Source organism: Copadichromis virginalis, linkage group LG20 (genome assembly GCF_057382275.1).
Source record: "Copadichromis virginalis isolate Kocher_CV1m ecotype Utaka linkage group LG20, C_Virginalis_male_GT1.1, whole genome shotgun sequence".
Taxonomy (NCBI): Eukaryota; Metazoa; Chordata; class Actinopteri; order Cichliformes; family Cichlidae; genus Copadichromis; species Copadichromis virginalis.
This window is the reverse complement of record NC_140637.1, coordinates 29,502,432-29,514,235: the sequence shown is the minus strand read 5'-3', so window position 1 is coordinate 29,514,235 and position 11,804 is coordinate 29,502,432. Positions and strand designations below refer to the sequence as shown.

General features: G+C 39.8%; 1 protein-coding gene across 2 annotated transcripts in view; it reads right to left on the bottom strand.

Annotated features, from left to right (window-relative positions):
* magi3a (membrane associated guanylate kinase, WW and PDZ domain containing 3a) overlaps positions 1-11,804 on the bottom strand; it is a 106,616-nt gene that overhangs the window by 22,747 nt on the left and 72,065 nt on the right. For both annotated transcript variants that reach the window (XM_085442754.1, XM_085442755.1), the window contains exons 4-5: positions 2,913-3,119; positions 450-612 (exon numbers count right to left, since the gene is read on the bottom strand). In XM_085442754.1, coding sequence (XP_085298880.1) covers positions 450-612; positions 2,913-3,119 — 370 coding nt within the window. The remainder of the gene's footprint in view (positions 1-449; positions 613-2,912; positions 3,120-11,804) is intronic.

Sequence of the window (11,804 nt, the reverse complement as noted above, 5' to 3'; positions counted from 1 at the left end):
TGTTGTTTCTCTCACTGGCAGAATGAGCTATTGATTTAGCAGCAGGCAGCTTTACTTGGCTCTCTCAGTGGCTCAGCATTGACTGTTTGCCACACTAACGGGCCAGGTAAACAATGCGGGCCTGCTGCTTTTAGCGGCAGCCAACAAAATCAACATCAAACGCAGGGGAAATAAAAGGAAAAACTTTATTGAGACTCAACTCCACTGCAATGGCTGAGTCTACAGACAACTTCCATGTTCAGCACCTGCTGGTAATTCAGTACAGAGAGTTGCACTGAATAGGAAGCAGAAAAAGTCAGAACTCTAAACATACTGGGTTAACAAGGCAGAAACAAAGAGATGAAGAAGAAACTGGGACTACAAGCAATGGGATTAGAACAATGGTGATGTAATGGGAGTGTAATAGGACAAAAACAAGACAGGGAAGTCACAGTAGAAAGGCTACTTACTCGATGAAATAGACCATGCCGGTTTCTGTGTAGGCCATCTCCCAGTTTTTAGGCAAGGGCTCCTGACTTTCATCCTCTGTGTTCCATATACGCAAGTCCATGGCCCCGGCTGACTGGTTGTAGCTGGGCACTGTCTTCCTCCACTCTGCTTTGTCCTTGTGCTCTGTGGCCAGGCATGGGGAGAGGGACATGGGCATGGAGACAGAAATAGGAATGGGTTGGGAGTAGTGGTGTGGGAGATGATAGAAGGAGAAGGAGACAGGACGTGAGAATGTGGCGCCATTGGAGCTCCTCTGGGCTCCTTGCATTTCTCCCTACTGCTGCTGCTGCTGCTGCTCGAGCTGCTCTTCCTCTGTACACTAGCCGGACTGTTACATCCACAGGAGTGTAAGGGGTAGAGAGAGCGAGCGAGAGAGACAGAGAGAGTACACGCAAAGAGGACGGAAGAGCAGCAATTGCCATAGGATTTGCATGTCAGTAGTGATGTACTGAGAACTGCCTCCCAGGCAAGAGCAGAGTTGACCAATGCTTCAGCCCAGCCGGGAGCGCTACATCGCAACTCTATTAGCATCATAGTGTTGCTTGTGCGTGAGGGTATTTGCCTAATCTTGATGTGTATGTGTGCCTGTCTGGGTGAGGCTCTTATCTGCAGGTTTCATCTGGCTGTGTGTGACCTAGCTTTGTCGTGGCATTGAATGCTCACTCTGTTTGGCTGGAATAAAGGAATGGCAGGGGGAAAATAGTGACAACTGTTGACTGGAAGAAGTCAAGAGCTCTTTGTACTGAAACCAGGGCCCTTTTTCATGATAGAACCAGAAAGATGTTTCTGCATTTATAAAGTCTGAATAAACGACTACACACAGACACTTGCTCTAGGGTACAGCTGCTTTCAGCCCTTTCAAAGAAATATAAACAGAAGAGCTGTTGCAAATTTGTGCAGGCAAGATTGCTAAAAACCCCGAAATTACATGAAAGAAATGTACAATCAGTACTTAACTACATTCAAGGCCCAGAAATATGCCAGCTGCTACCTCTTTAAGTGGGCACTCTAAAACCATATGAAGAATTCATGTATTTTCAGTGAGACAACTGACGTGGTTCAGGGGGTTGGGAAGCCCGTCTTGTAACCGGAAGGTTGCTGGTTTGATCCCCAGCTCTGTCCATCCTGGCCATTATGTCGTTGGGCAAGACACTGCACCGTACCGCCTACTGGTGTTGGCCAAAGGGGCCGATGGCGCGATATGGCAGCCTCGCTTCTGTCAGTCTGCCCCAGGGCAGCTATGGCTACAACTGTGGTTTGCCTCCACCAGTGTGTGAATGAATAGTGGAATTGCAAAGTGCTTTGGGTGCCTAGAAAAGTGCTATATAAATGCAATCCATTATTATTGTTATTATTATTAATTAATAGTGATATTTGTCTATAATTAGTATCTTCTCTTGGTTGAGGTCTACACTGCCATCCAGAGATGACAATGCATATCTCTGACAATTTCTTACTTTGAAATATAGAAATTCAACCTAATACAATAACTGATCTTTTTAAAAGAAAATGTATTTATTTATTTATTTTAGAATTCGAATCCGTGTATTATATCTCTGGGACCTAATGTGTCCTTCTACACATAAGGTCCATGCCCATGAGCATATAGACAAAGCATGAAAGGAAGAGGAGGGGTATGATATTTGTTTGTTAAATAGAATAGAAGCGTGTCAACCGAGACATCAGGTCATGTGGGCCGGCACTGACACAGTGGGGTTGTAGGTGCAGGGTTGCAGCCAAGCTTGACTTTGCTGCCTGCCTGAACTACGGCTACGCACAATTTATTTTTCAGATCTTTTTTTTTTTCGTCTTCATTTTTAAAAACATGTTGCAAGCACTCAGAATTGAGAAGAAAAGAAACCTTTCTTAATTTAGCATTTGCTGCTGTTGCCACTCGAGATACATTTTTCAATTTGCATATGCAACACACGACTCTACTTTTTGTAGTGTTTAAAATAAAAGAGTGTCTTGAGGTAATGACTTTCACTACTGCTACAATTTCATCCTCACTATTAGCTCTTAGCTGAGTCATGCAGTGGCATCCGTGTATGCGAATGAAACGAGCACAAACTATCTTTCTACCCGAGGGATTGCTTCTATTGATCTCAGACAGACTTTGGCTACATTTTGACTTTGCAGTGCTGTGATTTAGTGCCGACCTTGCATGCAGAGCAGCTAATCCTGAGAATGTTTATTTGGAGAGAAGAATGATAAGGAGAAAAGTAAAAAGGTCCTGCTGTTTTGCATTCTGAGAACAATATAATGAACTGCTGGAAAAAAAAATAAATCAAGCAAACAAAAAAGTGCTGGGGTTTAAATGTGTAGAAAGCCAGTAATGAAGGGAGCTGTAATACAGCTAGCAGAGAATGCTAACTAACACTTGTGAAAGCCACGAAAAAATTAAAAACAGCGGTGTCCCTCACCGGTCAGTCCGTTGACCAAAGGAGGCCTCTCTTCTTCCTCTTCCTCCTCTGGAGCAGCGCTGTCCTTTCTGTCCATCTTACTGACAGAGGTTGTGCGTTTTCTTTGGACCTCCGTGTCAAATTCCTCATCAAACAGAACCTGGTCCACCAGGTCTGGCTGTACAGGGCTCGGCTCCGCAGGGGGCTTAGGGGTCCCATAATAGTTGCCTGGGAAGAAGAGAGGGCGAGAGTGACAATGAAATATATTCTTTAATACATTTAAAAAAAATATGTGCAAGCTTTCTTGATTAATTTCATCATATAACCCTAACCCCAACCACTTATCTATACACATATTCACATACAACCCTTCCACTCAGCTAACCTGTAATCTGTTTCTTACCCTTACCCTTAGAGCAGACTTAGAAATTGCTAGGCAGCCTCTGCTTTGAAGATCTCATATTTAAATGTAGACACTTCAATTTTACCAAAATACACACAGACAGCCAGAAATGTTTACTATGGTATGAAAAGAGTTTCTTTCTGGCTTTATAGTGTACTGCGAAAAGAGGAGATAGAAGTACACACAAAACCATTGTGCTCGCAGCAGACCAAAAAGAGACTGTATCACTTAAAGTGTGAAAGATTACTCCTTTTTTTTTTACCTACAAATTTTATCTGGCAGACCTGTACTCTGGAACAAAATGAGACCAAGGATTTGCTGTTGTAACCCTCAAATGTTGTGAAAATCTCCAGGTTATGAAAAAGTCTGTAGCCTTTCTCCTAGATGCCAATATCACAATCAGTACTGACCCACAATACCATATGCTCAATCAGGACCACTGACTATTACTGTAACAACAGATCATTTGCTGGCTTCTAATCTTTGAAGTGGCCAAAGAAAAAAAGTTTCGATTCACTCATTTTGTTTATGTGTTAAAAAACATAATGTTATATTTACTATTTCACTCACAGGCAATTGTGGCCACAGCGCTTATGCCAAGGTTCTCGGGCACTTGATTGTCCCTTTAAGTCCATCAGCTTCCCTTTGCTGTCATGTTGGAGCCTAAGGCAGTTAACGGTCTTACACCACAGAGCAAGCCTGTGTCTTTTCTCAACTACAAAAAAAAAACGGGGTGACCCACTTACTACTCGCCACCTTCTTTCTTTGTGAAAAACAATTGAGGCCAAAAGATGTGAGAAAATAGTTGTGAAAGTATGGTGGAAGTATTGATTGTCCTCATATTTTTGTGTGGGATTGCAGTGTGCCGTGCTTTGTTTGAGTAGCCGAGCGTTGTTTTTGAACAGTTAAACGGCACATCGGAGAGTGGAAAGACACTGTGACCAAGGAGTCTGCGGGGAGGAGAGAGACAAGGGAAGGACCACTTTCTCACTGACAGAGATATGGTGGAAATAGAATTAAGTTCCACATTGAGGAACAATCATCCTTTCTATTGTTTAATGTCTCTCGTTTATAATAAATAAATATTCAAAGCCTTATCAAATTATCGCTTGCCATCTTAAAAGGAAAACAAAGAGCATTCAGATTAATGTACCTTACACTGAAATGCGTTATTACACTGACTGCAAAGTATAAGGTTATTAAGAGTTACCATCCAAACACCATTTTTAATCAGCTATAATTATAATACACTAAATAAACAAAAACAAAATCATCCTAGAGATGAGATGAGAAATTCATCATAACTGAGTCAGGTAAATAGATTAATGCACATTTAAATTAGAGAGCATTATTATCAGAATCAATTGGTTACTAGGTTTGTAATTAATAGCAAGCTTAATCGTGGAATAAAAATTGGAGGAGGTAAATTAGAAGTGGTAATTTGCTCTCTTCGTTCCAGTTTCTGAAGCTCACACAAAGGTTCCCGTAGCTTCTCTAAGTACCCCAGTGCAAAGAGCGGAGAGACGATGGCCAAAATAAGGAAGCACACTGAAATTGATTGCGTTGTAATTACTGTGTACTAATGAGTCACAACCTGAAAAGCAGCTTTTGTTTAGAATCACTACCTCCGTCCAGCACACAGATACAAAACCATAAGCTCCCAAAGTGAACTGAAAAGACTGCAGGCTAGATGTTTTTTTAAACTGTAGTTTAAAAACTGTAGAGTCCAGCTCATTAAGAACTTGCTAATGCACCGCTAATATCATTTAACATTTATATCCTGTGACTTTGCAAGATCCCCAGGCATCTGCTGTCTACTATGTACTATGTATAATTATAATATATCTAATTCTGTTCTGTGATCTGTGTCTTCCTTTTTATGTGATGACTCTATAGAGAATATATATGTTTTATTATTTTAACGACAAGCCACACAATAACAAATATATTTCATTATTACAAACAGATAGGTCAAACAGATCCTAATTCCTGATTCTAACAGATCAATAATAAAGATATCTGTGAAAAAAACAACTAAAGAATAAAAGATCAATTGATTATCTATACACAAAAAGCACAACTGCAAATTATAACAGCAAGAGTAAAGACGAACAATAAAGGCTGTATTTACTGTTGCATATCTGAGCCAAATTGATGGAAAGGCAGAACTGTGTCGGTTCAAGCTGTTCTGTGTAGAGACGTGGGAGCGAAGAGATACTCAGGAGTCTTTCTCTCTCAAATTGTGGTAGGATGCACCAGGTACCATCAGTTCAATACAATACAATACGATACAACTATTAATAATTTACCCATTTAAAATTATTAGTGTCCACAGAACAAGTGAAATGAAACAATGTAACAGTATGAAGTCAAAGTGCATCTCTTTTCACTTCTTTATACCTCAACTCATTCTAGTAACACAGCTGGGTTTGTATGTGTATAAAATGGTGCAGTATTTGTTTGAAAAACCTTTTAAATTGATATATTTTAAAAGCATTTTTTGATTCAGAGGTTTGGCGAGCTCTGCTCTCCGTTTCATCGTGCACACGCCTCCTTAGCTTTGCTGTATGTGTGTTCATTTCAGTGTGGCAGAAAGTGAAGCGAAGAGAAAGATTTGACTTGAAGACCACTAAATGATTAAGTGCAATAAATATTTCTTAACTGTGACATCAATATAAAACATCTATAAGAAGGTAAAAAAAATCATTAACTGCATCTAACCTAAAAAGAGAAAGTGGCAGGGAGAAGCAGCACCAGCAGCAGGTGAGCTTTCTGCAACATTTCACAGGCATTCGCTGCATTTTACAAGGATGACTGGATCTTTTTCTCTGCATATACATAGTTTTTCTCCTTGTAAATAAATGTGTTCAGTGCCTTTCTGCTTTCATCTGAGGTGTTGGTGTTGTGTGATATCCAGTGGCTCTGAATACTCTATTTATCTTTGATTGACTCTACTGACTAAAAGGCCAGCTGACACAGTTTGCTAAGAAAATATACAGTTCAAGGAAAACCCTCTATTCTTTATGTTGAAGGCTAATATTTAAACATAGAAGCTATTTTAAATTATTAAATTACCATGTCTTATCTTTAAAAGCTACAAAATAAATCCCTCAGGATTAAGAAAGTTCTTATCTGCTAGGTGGCAGATTGTGGAGTGACACAAAAAGTTCAGTCCTTCTTTTGATTCTATTTGTCACAGCCTATTTGCAGATTGTACACGTGGGCTTTCCTTGCAGGAGTGTTGCTACACCATTAGCAAGTACTTTGCCTCTATTGCCTTATTAAAAACAATAAACAAACAAACAGTCTGGCCAGCTCTGGATCAGATCTACTGCTAATTTGAAATAGGCCAGGAGTTTTTGGCGTTCACGTGTGAGCTTATTAGCTTTAGCTAACTTCTCCAGACAGATGACTTACTCTGGATGAGCTTTTTGAGCTCTCTGGTCTTGTTAAAGCCTTAAATCAATTTTTATTTTTATGTTTGTTTGTTTTTTGTGGTGGGTTGCCTGCACTGCTGGTTAGTATAATTTATGTTGTTTTACACTGCCTTTCCCAACCCTAGGGTTCATGAGTGTGCCCACTTGGGAACCACTGGTCTAGCCAACCCAGTGCACCCAACAATCTGTTGCACCAGGAACTCACATTAATGCAGCTGCATCATTTCAACAAAAAGGGAAAGAGAAAGAGTTCATTGTTTTTCATTTCCACATATTTATATATAAACATCTCTACTGATAAATGAAATTCCAAAATCTCAACATAGTGTGCAATCCTCATATGTAATAGTAGCAACATGGACATTCCTGCTTTTCTTTCCCTAATATTTATGCCATATTCTTTTCACGAAAGCAAGAAAAAAGGGAGAAACTTATCTGACCCGTGCATGGTGCTGACATATTTCAGCCTAATTAACAAATGCTTTATGCATCCTTATCAAGACAAAAGGTTCTGGTTTTAATAGGATACGATCACCTTTTGGCAACCTCGATGATGTCAGAGTGCTCACCATGAATCTTGCACCTTAATTACTACCCTAAGATGAATGGACTGTTCACTCTCAGAAGAAAATGGAGAAGGAAAAATCCCTGAGGCCACCATGCCAGCAGCTACCCGTGACAATATGTGATTGACAGAAATAGACACCTGTTGATGTGGGCTCTCATTTAGCCAATTAATATGCTGTGGTCTACCAAAAAAATGTAACAAGAAGCAGCAAATACAGAAAGAAATTAGAGTAAGAATTACTATTTTATCTAGGTAGGAACCCCTTTTTTGTTCCCTAATAGCTTAGATTTAGATCAAGCTCCTGATCTTGGAATTCCAAATTCCTGTAAGTCACCCACTCACAAACATTGGATGAGATTTATATGCATCTCAGTTTGGTTTCTATATTTAACATACTTGAGGGAAAGTTTGTCTCAAATACAGAAAATCACAGTGGATCAACGTATTACTATCCATCATCAACAGCTTGTGAATTTTCATTCTCAAAGTACTAACAAGTTCAGCATAGTGTTATTACATTAAAGCACCTGTTAGATAGGTGGTGAGTGGTGGATGGACAGTGTAAAGCAAAGTCATTTTCATTTGAACTCAGCTAACACTTGGTTGGCACTGTCAGAAGATTACACAGCCACACACTCATACTAAACATGCAAGGGTATGTTTGCTGCTCGTAAGAAACAGTTTTGTGTGAAAGAACACGTTTTTAAACTTGGCTGCTGTTCCCCAGAGACCCCAAGACGAAATGTATCCACAGTCCTCATGTGTTTATTGATGGGAAAGAATGTGTATACAGATTGTGTGTGTGTGTGTAGATATCATGCCATCTGTTTTAGTCAGCAGCTGCCAGAATACAGTATCACATCTCCAACTTGTGAGTAACTGAATAAAATGTGAGTACAACTGTTACCACAGTTATATTTGCAGGGAGAATTAACTCCTCCAAATCCTACTTTATCCTTCAGAGAAACTTTTGTTATGAGCTCTGATGCTACAGAGCAAGAATTCATGAAGTCAGGGTCACTTAGTAATGGGAATTGCTAGCAAATGTTTTGTGGGGATGTTTTCAAAGACAAAAGGAAATTGGAGACATCCCTTATACTGTGGAAGCTTGGGAAAAACCTCTTAAGGATTTATGCTTTGGTTCAGCTCTCACCACAACCGCCCCCTCCACCCTCACCACATTTATCCCTCTGACTCTTTGAACCTGCCGGCTGCAGTCACCGACCCTCATTAATCATTGAGGATGGCCTTCCACTCTCTTGGGTAGTGCCCAGCCTGCCCGTGCCTCAGGTGGGTGAAGCGTCTCTTATGCTCCAGCCTTGGCACTGGGTGTAGGCCCTGCTTGGCATGGATGCTCACACTTCACAAGCCAACCTTGTCAACTCTGCTTTCTCCTGCTCGGTCTCCATGTGTTTGTGTGTGTGTACAGCTTAGCAATCTACTGTTGACCTGCCTCTCATAAATGAACTTCCTCTCTAGTTTATGTTCATTTCCTGAGTCTGTGTTGTGAAACCCAAAATGTATTAAACACCATTCATATCTTTACTGTAAATTCCTGTTTTTATTATTGAGCTTGTCAATCCTAACTAGTTTTTTTTCTATATCTTTTATTTTCCTCAATTTCAGTTTCAGCCGTTTCTTCCCTTTCTATGTTTCCTTTTTCTTTTTTGTATGTGCAAAAATCTAATTGAGTACTATACCATCTCTTTTGTACTCCTTAGAGATGAGTTACTTCTTAATCAGTTCCCATGAATAGGCAAACGTAGCAGTTGCCAGTCCAGCACCTTTATACCCCCCTTTTCTGTGAAAACTGGCCTGTTGCATTGTTACAAATCTAATCCACAGTTATGTAGCTTTGTCTCAGAACTTCGTAAAGCCTATAACACCAAAAATATCCTATTATAAAATGGTTGTAGGCAGTGTGGCTGAGCAAAACAAGGAGGCCGTAAACAGTCATTTCTTCTCCACTAAAGTCTGTGATTGTCATGGGGGATGAATTTGGCATTGCACAAACAAAGGGATTTCATCATTTTCAGCCCCTGTCAAACCATCCCCTGGTGGGCCTGCAACTTCAGACTGTAACCGTCAGCTAAAAAGACCCTAGTGCAGCCTTGTCTGTAAATCATGTCCTGTGCTTTTTCCTCAGTATGTCATTATGTAGTATTTTATATTTGCAGTGCATCCAGCAAGCCATTTTTGCACCGACCTATGATTATACCTTCTAACAGGTAATCAAGGTTATGTTTCCCATGGCAGTCTTGTTAAATACAATCACGGATGAGGATGTAAGCATAGCCAGATCCATACAAGCCACAAATTTAGGTAGCCCACTGATTTTAATAATTGCTCACAGTATAATGGGATCCCGTGGCATCAGGAATTCATATTAAATGAATGTTGAACACAACATAGGAAATAATAAGATATTAAAATTAAAACAACACTGGAATTTCCAGATGAAATCCAATTAAATCAGCTGTAGCAGGCCTAGTGTTTTATTGACTTTTGCTGGTCCATTTCTGCTTGCAGCATCTGTCATGAATGATTCATACCACTGGCTTTTCTCTACCTTGCACAGTGAGGGGCATAAAGTCAGATATGCCCTAAATCACATACATACAGGCACCCAAATCAATTTCAGCTACAACATAAGTGTTACACTTTGACACTTTCTCTGTAAAAGAAATACTGGCAAACCAATCTGTATGTTTTTGTGTAGTTTTAGTTTCTCCATTCAGTTCCCCAACAGCTGAGTCAACTTTTATGCTAATACTTCCCTGGAAAGCGGAGAGCAAGATTGTTGAAAACACAATTTTCCTCTTTTATGCTTAGTTAAGTATTTTCATCTTAATGGCCTTCTTAAATAACTTCCTATTGTTGTTTAGTGAGTTGAAAGTCTGTGAAAGACTTTTTTTCCTCCACCAAATACTCCCTTTAGTAGAGCAGCAAGAGTGAGTTTCGGTCTTGGTTACAGCATGCTACTATTATTCACAGGTCTGAAGGATTAGTCTCAGAGGTAATGGTGATTGTGGGTTTTTAACCATTTCATGGAACTTTTCTTTTTTCCAGGGTACATTCTTTAATGACTGAAAAACAAGAACTGGATCCACAGGTTTTAAATTGTTTGGGAATTTCTCCAATCCACACAGGGTCAGACGTATAAATACATCCTCACTAATATTTGGTTAAATGTCCTGTAGCAAGATATAGCCCAACCAATTGCTTTTGGTAGACATCAGCAACCTTTGGCATAATTCTAGCTGGATATTTGAACACTTTTCTTGGCAGAATTGGAAGTTTACTTAAATTAATTGTACCAAATGTGAAGCACAGTGGTGGTAGCATCATGGTCTGGGGCTGTTTTGCTGCCAGTAGTACTGGTACATTGAGAAACTCCAAAATAATTTTAAACTTGTGCACCCAATTCTTGTTTCCTTAAAGTCTCCAAAGATATATTCTGTTTAATCAGTCCATCCTGGAAAAAGAACACTTCAAGGAAATCATTAAGAGCCCCATAATTAATATGACATTAATGTGTGTCTTGTTGGCTTTTGACCACATCTTTATATGCTATTAAAGTAGAGAGTGAATGCACTGTCTACAAACAGTACTAAGCGTGTCATGAAAGGGAGAGGTAGTGATAAATGATGATTCACTGTTGTTTTCCCTGAACCTTTGACATTCAAAGTTCAGTTCAAGAAGGAAAAAAGAAACAGTTTTCACACTAAGACACACAAAACAACATAAATCATATATAATGTGGGTACTATACCCTTAATCCAATTAAAGAAAATATCCATGTGCTTTAATAAATCATCAACAAAAAACCCTAAAGAGCTATGGGCTTTACGGGACCTCTGAAAACATGCATTATCAGATAATGTGCATGGTGTGCATGTTAATTTTACCATCTACAATATAAAGCCTGGAGCCACTAGTAATCAATGTGAAGTAGATGACTCACTAACCAAGGCCAGCCATTATGAGGTCAAATATTTCACCCTCTCACTTCCTGCTTTAAAGTATGTCTGTCTATTTGTAGGTCTGTGTGGAAGTTTATTGAGCAAAAGGCTTGGCATTAATAATTAACTCTGTGAGGTTGTGTTTCTATTCCATTCAATACACACATGGTAGTGTTACATTAGGCAGAAAAGGACAGGGGGGGATCCATTATTTATCCCGAGCACTGGCTCATAGGCTCAGGGTTGGAGGGCCAGTCTCTCAGGAGCAGATGTGGGACAGAGGGCAGATGAAAGAGCTTTTACATAGCAAACACATTTTCGACATCATGAGTAGGTGAATGGGGTAAAGCCATCTGGGGATATATTATCTCCAGTTCTTTCATTTTTAGGATGGCAGTTTGATGACACGGGCAATGTGCTGATTTCACCTGATGACCTTACTGAGTACAGCTCAGCAAATTCACAAGACAACTAATAACCAGGACCCTGGCGACTGGAATGGACTGGGACATTGGTCTGTCCTCAGTGTTTATAGTGTTTACA